Raw genomic sequence first — 13,733 nt, 5'->3', positions numbered from 1 at the left:
CTGCAATGGGATCGATTGCCTACGTAGTACATCTCCTGTGTGTGCCTAATCTTCAATAATTAACATCTCTACGCTGGGAGAAACCAGGCAACGTTGAAGTCTACTGTGTTTCAAAGGCAACAGATCCTGTTGCGGTAGCACTGGCAGAGGCGATTCCACGCAGGTAAAACAGTGACAACGAAGAATCCGGCAAGGCCAGGTCGGCTCGGTAGCTCAGTGGTAGAGCAATGGCATGGTATGCCAGATACCTGCGTTCGAGTCCTTGTCGAGCCTGCATTTTTTGCTGAAAAATTTCTATGTAGTACATCTCCTGTGTGTGCCTAATCTTCAATGTAATTTAATATTCTGATATAATTCTTCCATATTTTAAAGTTTAAAAAATATGGTAAATTAATGCATATAATTAGTGGAATATTTACACACTAACATTAATCAATATTTTGAATGACCTAATTACTACAATTTTCAAGAATTGGTATAGTTATGGTGGGAGTATCGGTATTGGTTCAACCCTACTAAAAACTTGTCCTCAATGGCAGACAAAATACAGGATCCAAAATAATGCCTTCACCTAAAAAAATTTATTATTTTTTCCTTCATATTCTATATGGTACATGATAGCATTTACCATAATACATACCAAACTTTATACAATTCGGGCACAAATTATTACAAAAAAATAAGATTACTACCAAAATTATATTACATTGTAATACAATTAAAATGTAATGATATTCCATTTCTCTTCTTGTCGGATCTACCAAATACAGAAAGTCCCACTTGTTAAAAAAAGCAACTAGTGGAACTCCTTTAAAGTCTCGTCCAGATGAATTTTTTTAAGCTGGCAGGAAGTGGACAGTACCAAAACCTCAATTAAGTGCACCAGTTGAGTTTTATATTTCTGTTTTCCAATGCGTGGTTCTCACTGGGAATCGTATTCCACGTGACAAGGTTTCCAAGATTGGCTGTGGCAACGCTAAAGGCTTCTTCAATTACTCACCATCCATGACAAATTCCTCCTCCTTAATGAAGAACTCAACAATTTCCTCCTCAACGTTCGCGTGATCAGAATCCAGTTCATCAGTAGGGACGTCTGAAAGTAGATAATTTAATAATGATGTATAAATTGATGCAATTAGTGAGTTACAGGAATAGTGCAAATCGTCAAGTTGCTGCTTCCGACTGGAGTCCATTTCTTTGGTTCTATTGTCTGAAAGTGTACAACGTAACAAATCTTTTTTTAAAAAAATCTATATCTGGTAGGGATGGGACAGATTAATCAGTATTGGCCGATATAGGCATATCGGTGTAAATGTAAAATTACTAATCTCATATATCTATAAATATCTCATAATTTAGTACAAAACTCTGCCATTTTGTTATTTTTATGGATACTCTCCAAATCCTACTTTTTAAAAAAGTAAATGTCTGAATATGCAACTTCTTTTTCATTGCAATCACCTAGAAACAAGCATTTATTAAGGTTGTCAATGAACCATTCAGATTCTTCACGGACCATTGGAACTTACATTGGATCAATAGAATAAACTGGTCAAAAATGATTTTGTTAAATGAATAATTTTCACTGATTCTTATGTTTTTTGGTGCGCTGATTCTGAATATGAAGTCAGAATTTCTCTATCTGCCTCCAATTTTTTGTAACATGTTTACATTTTTTCTCCCCGTAGCCCACTTTTGCCATTAACCTTTAAAGTCCCGTGGCGCTTATGCAGTTTTTACCTCTATCCCAGGCCATTTAAACGAGTTTTGTAAGGTTTAGCAAAACTCGTTATAGCTTCCTACCTATGCCAGATAATTTAGTGAAACAAGAAACATTTTACTAAGAATAAAATGTACTTTGACATAGAAAAGACGAAGTGTTGCTATCTGTATGTATTTGTTATTATTCGTGGCTTCAAATGTGAAAATTGAAAATAAGAAAAAAAATACAAAATTTGGCCCTCCCCCATTCCCTGTTGAGACATGGAACAGGAACAAATTCTATATCCTATTTGCAACCACATGTCTACATTATAATTCAATATTTATTTTGTTCCTAATGCCTTTTTCCATCCGAAGAAAAAAATGAAAAAGAAACGAAGTGGATGAGTTATTTTCAACAAGGGTTGGAAACACGTCACTGTCGATGCATATCGACTCTTGGTTTCAAATTCGATGCACTTCGAGTCATGTGCATAGAAAATAAACAGGGTTGCTTGCAAGGCGACGAAAAAAGGTTCTGTTCCATCGGTCAAGGTATGACCGACCGAGACTGTGGCCAAAAATGCCAGCGGCCAGCACATGACCGATCGGGACTTAAAAAGGTTAAGCTCTATTATAGTAGCAAAAGTACAAGCATTATGAATTCCAAAACATGAATAAAAGTGACTTGCTTTGCTCAAAATGTTTCTGTTGATGACAACAATGGCATACAACAATGATAAAATACTGGTTTATTACGATCAGGATAAACAGCAATTGTAATATTTCAGTTAAAAACCAGTTCTCTTACGTTCGTGACATAAAGAAGTTTGTTGGCTCTAATTTGTGCATATTTTCTGTTATATACAGTGCGTATATATTTAAAAAAAATGCCTCATAGGTGTGTTAACCACCCAAACAATTGCTGTTATATTTGCAGTGAGTCAGTGGCGGTCCAGAAGTAACAGTTGGGAGGGGCGAATTTCAGTCGAGTGCCTCACCTCACCCAGAAGTTTTTCTAACCTATACTTGGGTTGTTTTATGTAAACAATTTATTGTACTGTAAAAAGGAAACAAGCTGACTTCCATGTTCTAGAGATTAGAGTATTGTTTCACAAAAATAGGTGTCCAGGGCTGGAATAGATGGTTCATATTGTGTAAAATGAAAAAAGTGTGAGTAGAAACTAGATTAGGTCCATACCGATTTATTGAACATGCGTATTTTTCTGGAGTGTAAATATTTATTTCTTGAACTTGTTTGGATGAGCAAATCAGTGGGATAGAGCTATTCTCTCAAGGAAACATTATAAAATTCCCTTGCCAACTGATGTTCTGAGGAGGAAAGTATATATGTTATGGCCAATTTAAATCATTAAATGCTATGCATTGGGGAAAATTGCAAAAGGGAATTTATCCTGCAGTGTAATATTGATGGTAATTTATTAAGAGATCTCGGGTTTGATCCCATTTTGAGGCATATTGCATCATTGTGAAGCTTATTCCTTCACACTGGATGAGTCATTGCAGTTATCGGCAAGGGAGAGCTTTCCAGATGCTAGACTAAACACTGGCGCCAGCTGCAGCGTAAACACAATGAGACTGGCTGGAAGTTAGAGCAGCATGTGGCAGAAGGGAAATCATCGGCATTTTAAAGATAATGCAGTTGTTCAAGACCGAACTTTTATCAGCAGTGTGAAAAAAAAAAAATGATCCCTGCCTTACCTTTTACCATGCAACAGACAATAATACGGGCAATATTTCCTATCCAGACAGCTGGATTCAAACAAGAAAGAGGGACCTGAATTCTGCAATTATCACATTACCATGCACACCAGTAGCAGATAATGAGCTGTTGTAGGAGAAGGAAGGGGGTCACTTTTCTTTTACTTATCATGCCGTTTTTGTTCGTTTTAAAGAAGGTATTCAGAACTGTTTGCTTTTTTTAGATGCCAAAGGAAAGGAGCCCGTGTGCGCACAGGAGCAAGAAAATCATGGCCGAAACAATTAGCAACTGACCCCCTCCTGTTTGCTGATAGATAAAGGGGAGAAGTCACTCAGACAACAAAACACTGTTTTGGCAAAATTTATGAGTGGCACAGTTGGGAAACTTATGAAGCGGGAAACTGGAGTTGCAACATACGTAAGATCGACGTCAACTTTTGCGGGAAACCTACGTAGATGACAATGCATTAAGCAGGTTCACGATCTTTAGTTGGGCCTATGCGGCTTTGATTATCTGTAACAGTTTTCCCTTTTTTTATGAAGTTCTACAGGGCACAAAGAACACGCTTTTAATGAAAGTGGTTACCGGAAGTTGTCGGCTACCAGGCCAAAAGTTGCTCGCTCACGGGAAATTGCTGTATCTCGAGCTCATATCTAGACAGATGGGTGAGACTTCCAGGCACCATGCATCTTGTATTTTGGAACATTCGTGCGATCTTATCTCGCATTTCTCATCTAGCACTGGTGAATATTTCCTGCATTCAGCGGGGAAAGAGCTTGACCTCCCATGCACATTGACAAAGAATGTCAATGTCAGCAGGGAAAGAGCTTGACCTCCCATGCACATTGACAAAGAATGTCAATGTCCAGCGGGCATTTCGGGCTGCTTCCCTCGAGTTGTCAGCAGCTCTTAGGACAAGGAAACATGTCAAGGTCAAGTTAAAATAACGTCCAAGCTCTCTCCACATTCGATCTTTTCTTGTCGACTTACGCATTAAGTCTACTTCGAATTAAGCGAAACCAGTTTTGCGGAAGGGTCTTGTAAACAACTTCCTATTAAAAATTATCCGTATTTCGATTTATCCGTACTGAAATACATTATAAATCCTATCTTATTGGCTGGGGAATGGGAAGAACTTCGGATTAAAGGGTACTTCATATTAACCAATATCGTATTAACGAGGTTTTCCTGTACTATGATATTACTTCTGCTAGAGGCCTGTGTCTTATAGAGTCCAGCCCTTTCCGTGTTTGAATGAAACTGACGTGGCAGCAAGATCACTCCAAGAAGTTGAAAAAAATGTCCTCAGAAATAACAAGGCAGATAACTACAAAGAACTTTATAACTACAGAAACTGAGATGCAATATGTTCCTAAAAATCCATTTGTTGGTCTAACATTTGGACTTATCTCCCTCAGACATGGCAGTGTAAGTGACGAACATGGAGAACGCTTTCGACAGGAAATATACACCATGGAAAAACATTACCAGGGTAAATGTTCCTCAAGCTAAATAAGCTTAACCTCTATTTGTATTTTGATCAATTTTTCAACTATCGAATATAAGGCACTACTCGTATTTTGGTTGATTTTTCGACCATGCAGCTGATTACAAAATTCCTGTTTTTTTATTATCTTGATACTTTTCTGTTAGGTCGGAAACACTTACAGTGAGTCAAACGAAGCTTTGGCACGTCATGTGGATGCACACCCTCCCACCCCCAACTCCAAAGTTATGTATGGAAGCTGGCGCAAATTTTAAATTCGTACACTTATTTGACAAACAATGTTATAACTCTTAAGAGTATTTGACCACTCTACTTCGGGTAACTTTTGTTTTGCAACTAAAACATCAGGACATGCAACCGTGCAGAAATGAAAATGCCAATAAGAGGGGTTGGGTGGGCCGCAGCCCCCAACTTTCAATGAAAAAAATCATAAAAATGGGGAGTTTGCCCCCTCTTCCCCTGCTATTTTGGGAAGGGGATGCAAATTTAGCCTTATTTTCAAAGAATGGTCCTTTCTTAACAGAATGAAAGTCATTTTATGTTCCTGGGTGCATTACATTATCGAATATGAGAAACAAACTCCCCATTTTTATGATTTTATCATTGAAAGTTGGGAGCTGCGGCCCACCCAACTTCTCTTAATTGGCTTTGCCGTTTTGATTTCTGCACAGTTGCATGCCCTGATGTTTTAGCTGCAAAACAAAAGTTACCCGAAGTAGATTGGTCAAATAGTCTAAGAGTTATAATATTTTTTGTCAAATAAGTGTACGAATTTAAAATTTGCGCCAGCTTCCATACATAACTTTGGAGTTGGGGGTGGGAGGGTGTGCATCCACATGACGTGCCAAAGCTTCGTTTGACTCACTGACTCGTTCACGCCAAAAGGCGTCTGCGAAACCGGAGTTCCTTTCTGATGAACCCCTCGGCAGAGTAAATGTTAATACAGCCAGCAATCCTTTAGAAGTACATTTTAGGTCAGTATGCAGAATATGTAACACATATTAGTTTCAATAAAGCAAAGTTATTTCATTACAACAAAAAATGTGTATTACAAAAAGTCTGAGCTCAAGAGAAAAATGGTACATAAGATTTGAAATCAGCAGAAAAAATCCTATAAGTATCACCTTATCTTTTCCATTTACCAGAGAAAAAGTTAAAATTTGTTGTCCAGTGAGTCTGTAAGTTTTATATCGGCACTTTATCAGTATCGGCCAAAACCTAATCTGGTAATGAATAACTTGCAGCAAAACTGAATTTCCTCCTCAATGTAATTAAAATTATGTATTCTTAACCACAGCAGAACTTTAATGTACATGCTTTCAGGGACTTTTTGGATCAAAAACCTATGGGGAAAATTTTGTAGCATATTGCAGGCTTTAATATCAATTATAATTGGTGGTGCCAGACATGCAAAAATACCAATTGTCTAACTCCAGATCATATACAAAATTTACAATTCATTGATTCTGCATCAGTGGAAGTATTTTAAAAATGACTTCTGTTTTACAATTCTGCTTATTGATACATAAATACAGAGTAACTAACCTCAATATGTTTTCCAGGGAACTGTATCTAAAGAACTTATGAAATGGGAAAATATAATCCATAAAAATGTATAATATGGGTATGTAAACTCAAAGTTCCATTTTATATGAATGTTTTGTTTTAGAATTTTTCTGGCAGACTAGAAATGACACTTCACTCTCTCCGTAATTTAACTTGGCTAAAAATGTTAAAGCAGAGACAAGATTATTAATCAGTAGTCTATTTGTATCTGCCTAAACCCCTCCCCCAGCATAAGGAGAAATTGCCTTCTTCCTTTTATATCTATCTATTCACCATTTTTGTTCTTACATCTTCTCTTCCTACAAATTCATCTCTCGTTATTTCTCTCCCTATCTTTGGTTATTTTATATACCCATTTCTCCACTCTTCCCTTCTGTCTTACATATGATTTCTTTTCTCACCATCTTAAAACCTTTCTCTCAGTGACTCATATGAACATGAAATCAACATATAAACCACTACAAGAGACAATTTTCTAATTATGAGCCCCCTCTCCTGCTTAGAAAATTTTCTGCAATGGTAAAATTGTGGATGATTCTAAAGACCCAATATTTCAATAAACAATCTTTTATTTAGTGTAAAAATCTACCAGTTCCTTATTTCTTTAATGAATACAGTGAAACCTCAATTATACGGAAGAAAAACTAGGGATGGGCCGATATGAAATTTTCTCCGATTCCGATAAAATACCAATATTCTACCGATCCGATATAAAATTAGAAGTGGTCATTGAAGAATCTGAAAGGTTCATTGACCTTAATAAATGTGTGTTTCAAGGTGACTGCAGTGCAAAATAAATTGCATATTTAGACATTTACTTTTTTAGAAAGTAGGGCATGGAGATTATCCATAAAAATTAGAACAAAATGGCAGAATTTTGCACTAAATTATCAGATATTTATTGATATATCGGATCGGTAAAATAATCTATAATTTTATATTTGTAATTCAAACCTCCAAAGGACTCCCCTTGTCGCTCTGTGTTACAAAAAGAGGTCATTTCTAGAGTTAAATGGCTTTTTTTTATAATCCCTTTAAGAATATACTCACTATTCCTCAGCTGAAGACGACGTTCCTTTTGACCCATCCATGTCTCCACCCTTTTCTTCCTGTATTCCTCAAAGTCATCCATCAGCTTCCTGCGTTTCTCCACCAATTCCTGCAAACAGATAGAATTCAATAAATATCTACAAAGAGCACAAACTTATTATGAAATTAGCATTATTACGGTGCTGGTCCATGGTTTGGGCTCTGACTACATGTTGCACACAGGTTCGAAGCGTAACAACTTTTCTCCTGAGATTTCGGCCTGTGTATGGGGCTGGTGGCAAATCACCATAGTGAGGAAATTGGGGAGCTATAAATGAGTAGCGCAACCAGGTTATGGGGATTCGTCATACTGACCACACTTCACCCCATAACTAGTTGGATGATCGCCCGCCCACCTCTGCTGAGGCATGCGATAGTGAGGCCGGCAGTCTGTAAGTAGGTGCCACGGGTTATTATTATTACGGTGCTACTGGACCTTTTATATTACGTCCAGAAAAACTTGAAAATCTCTCCCCTTTTGAAAAACTGCCAAGATTATCCAAATCTGAAAAATTACATATGATTTAGTTTTGCTGTTGTTTAGATCTCTGTAATAGTTTCATGGTACACCTATTTTCTAACAACAAAAGTAATACACACAATAATTCACTGAAATGCTCTAGAAAGAATTCTAAACAGATATAATTTTTCTAATAAAGACTATTACAGGGTTTTTGTCAGAGAAATTTTTTGAAATAAATTATTTGCTGATTCAGGCCAGAGGTCCGGTGCTACCCTAACATAAGAACTTTGTAGGTTACAAACCTACAGATAAACCTAAGACTAAACTAAACCCAATGGTACAACACTCCATTGACGTTGACCTCCATAACTCCCGTTACCAGACTTGCAGACCAAAGTGTGATACTACTTATTCCAAGAAGTTCCAAAATTGTCCTCGTGATGCTGGGTAAAGCACTGAAATTCCCTTTATTTCTATTTTGGTTATTTTAAAATGCTTTTCTATAGAGATGAGCTGATAACACTTTCAATCGCTACCAAAAGTCTTACCAATTCCCAGATACTGTTGTTACCAATGGTTGAAAAACTATCATACTTAAAAGTTGTTCAAAATATTGATTAATATTAGTAGGCAAGTATTACACTAATTACAGAAGAGTACATTCCAGGCTAGCTAGGATATCAGCAAAGCCTAGAAAGTGACACAGAAGAAAAATCGATTAGAAACTGTGAATAAACCTAATTTTCAATAAGAAGATAATGGCGATTCTGATGTTGGCAACCTGAATTCTTAGGAGTTGGCAACCTGAATTCTTAGGAGATGGCAACCTGATTTTTTATAAGTTTGCAACCTGACTACCGTTGTGATGGCAACGTGGTTTCCTTGAAGACGTCAAGAATGAGCAGTCTTTTCCCTTCCTCCATAGCCTAGGACCACGTGTCATAGTGAGCTACTCCAGGTCTTTGGCTCAGCATACGCCACTGACTAATTATATGCATCAATTTACCAGGCTTTTGCTTCAAAATATTCAAGAATTATCAGAACTTGTTATGCACTCGCAAAATACGGTTTTTCACAAATCTTGGTGCAAAATAAATGGATACTTTGAATTTTGAATAATTTCCAGGATAATTACACACAGTGAAAGTGTTGCATGGCTTTTTTGCAGACCCTGCGAAATGTTGGGCAAGTTTCAATCCGCATCAGTAAATAAAATCCAACCACAACTATTCGATACCAATACTGCTGGTATTGGCTGATACCGATGGATCGTTATAGCCTCAGCCCTACTTTACTGTCTAAACCAGGTTTGAACCTGGGACTTAAGGCTTTGTAGCATTACGCTGACCACTCTGCCTGAGGGTGATTTTGCACTAGGATTCAAACCTAAAAATGCCAACACCACTACACCAGGTTGGCCACTCTGGGACAATAATAAAATTCGAGTATAATTCCCGGTATTCAAGGAAAACTCCAAAAATGCAAGGGTACAAGCAGATGTTTTCTCTATTACATATTACTCTCTCTCATCACCCACAAACATACACAAAAATATATTAACAATATAAAGGATCTGTAGTAATTCCAATGTATCCAAAAATTCCAATTCCAATTCAATTAAATGGCACATGATATATTTAAAAACATTTAATTTAACGTGCGGAGTTTACATTTGCCATTTCACATACTCATACATTAAATACATCCACGATATACTAATCTACAAAAAAAAACTGTTAATTGTATAAGAATTTCAAACTCAAATTTACCTAATCAACTTCAAGATATCTTATATTTCAATACATTTCCGTCTTGTCAGATTGTTCTGCAAAGGACACTAACAAAGTAAAGGGATTGAGAAAATTCGGTCTTATTTTCCAGGCAACTTTCTTTTCCTTTCTCGATAAAAATAAAAGGTAAACTGAGAGAAACTTGCCTCAGGTCATTTATAAATATGTATAAATTCAATAGGATTTGGATTAATAAAAGTTGCAATTGTTCACGCCCATGAACAAAAATTCACACAGAGTTCACGCAGAATTCCCGGTGAGTATTCCCCTGTATAACCAATGTTCAATCAATGGCTGTTATAAGAACAAGCTAGAGATGTTCTTGTTCACCAACTACGCTGATGCATTAGAATGAAGATAAAAAAATATTGCATGTGAACTACAATATCAATGAGCACCTGATGTGTTGGGCAAGAGTTTTATATTTACTTTTTATTCTAATATAATGACAGCACATTCTTATTTACAGACACTTGAGCAAGCTTAGTCCGTACCTTGGAAGCCTTGGTCAATCTCATACGATCCTTGCTTTCAAATTGAGCACTGTATTTCTTCAAATTCTTCCTAATTTCCTTCAGATGTGCCGGAGTGAGAAGCGTTGGGCACCGAGGTCTCCACAGCAGCTGACAGAAGTTCTCAGGGTTGAAACGCTTCAGGAGCTTTCCTTGGAAGGACCACAACCAGTAGCCAGTATCCACCTACAGACAATAAGAGCATACTATATTATCGCATTCTCTTTCCTTGGAGTACAAATTAAACATATGGAATGTAAAGACTAAAAAAAAGATGAAATTGTCGAATTCAAGGTGAATGAGATCAAGACTATATCAAATTTAAAAAAAAACACCACTTTTACGGTACAGAATAAGCAACAGAAAATATGAAGAAAAACAACATTAAAAAACTATACAGCGTGTCTACCAAAATAAATCCAAAATTCATGACTATCGTTGACCTTTCTTTAATTTTTCATTTCCTTTTTCTTAACATTTATTTAACCAACCCCTACTTGGGTATAGTTGCAAAATTAATAAAATAAATATTTTTATTCAATGAAAAACCTCTACCACAAGACCGGCTAAGATGAAAACTGAAGCTGTACTTTAACAAGAGATTTAGACTTGATTTAAAAAATTTATGCTTCAGATTTCATCCTGGATGGGGAACTGTCACATTACTTTATTTAATATTTTTACAAAACTTTAAGCATACAAGAATGTTAATTCTTAAGAAACAGCGAAGTAACAACAGGAACCGGAAGTTAACCCAACAGTGAAGCATCGAGTTTCCAAAGTGGATGGTGGCAGAGGCCACCAAAATTAATAGAACATTTACAAGTAAGTTTTGCGGAAATTATTTTATTAACTCACTTATGTCTTCTTATTATCAACCGCATCTTTTACTCCCCCTAACATGAATAACTTTTAAGTTAGTTAATTCAAAAGGAACTTGATGTATGGTGAGCATACCTTATGCTTCCAAAATGAAACAGCTGTAACAACGTATCTCCCAGTGGGATCCCACTCCACATCAGTCGCCATGTAATGTTCATTGGAGTTCATTATCACGAAGTCATTTGTGTCAACGAAATCAAGAACACCACTCATGTTGTGAAGGCCTGCTAGTACGATGAATTGTCCGTTTGGTGCCCAGAATAGATGGTTGCATTGGCGTTTCTCAAACTTCTCTGTAAAAAAATAATAATAATAATACATATTTCATAGTAAGAATTTCAGCATTTTTATTGCTTATACATGGGGAATGCAGAAGTACAAATGTCAAATGAAATGAATGTGAAATTGCGAAATAAACTCTTGAAAGACAAAATTTAGGGCCATTTACAGACAACACCTTCTGGGGTCTGAATTATCTTGGGAGTTATGCAAATCACTGGAAATGTATTAACCAATCGGCTTATCTAGTTGCCGAATGGACAATCTTACAAGATATATGCTTAACTTATCTAGTCGTCGAATCTGCAGCCTGCTATATTTGTCATTGTAGTTCTTCTTTTTGTCAACAGATGGCAGAAGCTGACAGTTACGTTATGCTAGACTTCCTGTTGAATGTATTGCTAACTTTTTCATACTACTGAGGTGCTTTGTTTCTCATATAACAAAAGGTTGATTGTCCTTTATTGGAAAAATGTTGCGCAAGAGGCTTGTGGATGATAAAGTTATCGAAAACATGCTTTTGGAGAGCGATGATGAAGATAATTTGGAATTACTTAGTGAAAGTGATGATGGTGGATCTTCTAGTGCTATCAAGAGTGAAAGTTCAGGCAGTGAAAGTGGCGATGAAAGTTCTGAAAGTGTTGCTTGTAATGGGGGCGGACCACCTGTTGCTAAGTAGAGCAAGGAAGAATCATAGAAGTGGAGTTCTTCATGTTCCTAGAATGATTTACCTAGGAAAATAGCATTTTCAGGTACTCCTGGGTTTGATAGTATTGTTTACGATCATTAGGGGTTAGTCCTACAGCTTGTGAGGTTTTCACCAAATTTCTAAAACATGATTTCTGGGAAAATATTTCAAATGAGACTCGTGTGCAAAAAGCAAAATAGAAACTCAAGTAGACACAGAAACTCAGTCAGGTAACAGTAATGAAACACAATTGTTTGACACAACTCCCGATGAAATTAAAGCTTTTATTTGTCTGTGTGTCCTCCAGTCACAAGTGAAAAAATAAAGTTTGCAGAGTTATTGGAGCTCACAGAACATAACAAACTCCTTTCTTTGCAACTGTTATGCCCTACATGAGATTTCTTCTCATCATGTGATATCTGCATTTTGTAAACAATGAGGACATTGACCCCCAACATAAATTAGGCAACCTTTAGATTACATGAACACAAAATTTCACAACATGTACACTCCAGAGCAAGATATTGCCATTGATGAGAGCCTTGTAAAATGCAGAGGAAGACTTTCATTTGTGCAGTTCAACCCAATTAAAAGAGCAAGGTTTAGAAAAAAGTATTATAAATTATGCAAATCTTCTCGTGGATACTGTTACCAATTCAGAATTTATACAGGGGCAAAGGTTACTGCAGAACAAGTGCCTGAACATGAGCATGTTGTGCTTGGACTGATGGATTCTCTTCACCACAAAGGATATACATTATATATATACAATTGGTATACATCCCAAACACTGTGCAATAACTTCTAAATGCCAACACCGATGCTTTAGGCAGTCAGAATGTCCAGAAAACAAATGCCTGTCGAACTGAAATTGAAGAAAGGTGAGGCATCAGCTGTGTACAGTCACCGTGTGCTAGCTCTCAAATGGATAGACAGAAAACCTGTTTGCATGTTATCTGCTATGCATGATGGTGTACACATGACAAACACCGGAAAATTAAACAGAAGTCAAGACAACCTATTCTAAAGACCAAAACAGTAATAGAATACAACAAGGGAATGGGTGGGGTTGTCAAAATGGACCAACAGTTAGCTTCATTTCCCATCATGCGTCGGTATCTCAAAGCATATAAAAAGATAGCTTTCTTCAATTCATATGTGATGTACAAGAAGGTAAAGCCTACAGTAAAGCAACTCAAATTCAACAAGTTTAGATTGTTGGTAGTGGAGCAATTGCTTGCTGAACTTGTGTTACCAAAGTATGTGAGAAGAGGACGCTCTTGAGATTGCAACGTGACAACTGGAGACATTTTCTAAGACAGATCCCCCATCCAGTAAAAACCAACCCTTCAAGATAGTGCAAGGTGTGTTCTGCTCACAATAAGAAATCCAGCAGCAGGTGGGAATGCGAAAAGTGCAAGGTGGCACTCCATATGCCAGAGTGCTTCAAGGTGTACCATACAAAGCATACATATTAGGTAAGTTTCTTGTTTCATATCGATATAGTTCATATATTTGTTACGTAGACACCAT

General features: G+C 36.8%; 1 protein-coding gene across 1 annotated transcript in view; it reads right to left on the bottom strand.

Annotated features, from left to right (window-relative positions):
* Nucleotides 1-561: 561 nt before the first annotated feature.
* LOC145989932 (eukaryotic translation initiation factor 3 subunit B-like) overlaps nt 562-13,733 on the bottom strand; it is a 45,594-nt gene continuing 32,422 nt past the window's right edge. The window contains exons 10-13 of the mRNA XM_083125458.1: nt 11,309-11,526; nt 10,334-10,537; nt 7,548-7,656; nt 562-1,093 (exon numbers count right to left, since the gene is read on the bottom strand). Coding sequence (XP_082981584.1) covers nt 993-1,093; nt 7,548-7,656; nt 10,334-10,537; nt 11,309-11,526 — 632 coding nt within the window. The 3' untranslated portion in view covers nt 562-992. The remainder of the gene's footprint in view (nt 1,094-7,547; nt 7,657-10,333; nt 10,538-11,308; nt 11,527-13,733) is intronic.

Source organism: Lepisma saccharinum, chromosome 7, assembly GCF_977018435.1.
Source record: "Lepisma saccharinum chromosome 7, izLepSacc3.1, whole genome shotgun sequence".
Taxonomy (NCBI): Eukaryota; Metazoa; Arthropoda; class Insecta; order Zygentoma; family Lepismatidae; genus Lepisma; species Lepisma saccharinum.
Note: the sequence above shows the minus strand (reverse complement) of the source record. Positions and strands in the feature narration are given on the sequence as shown.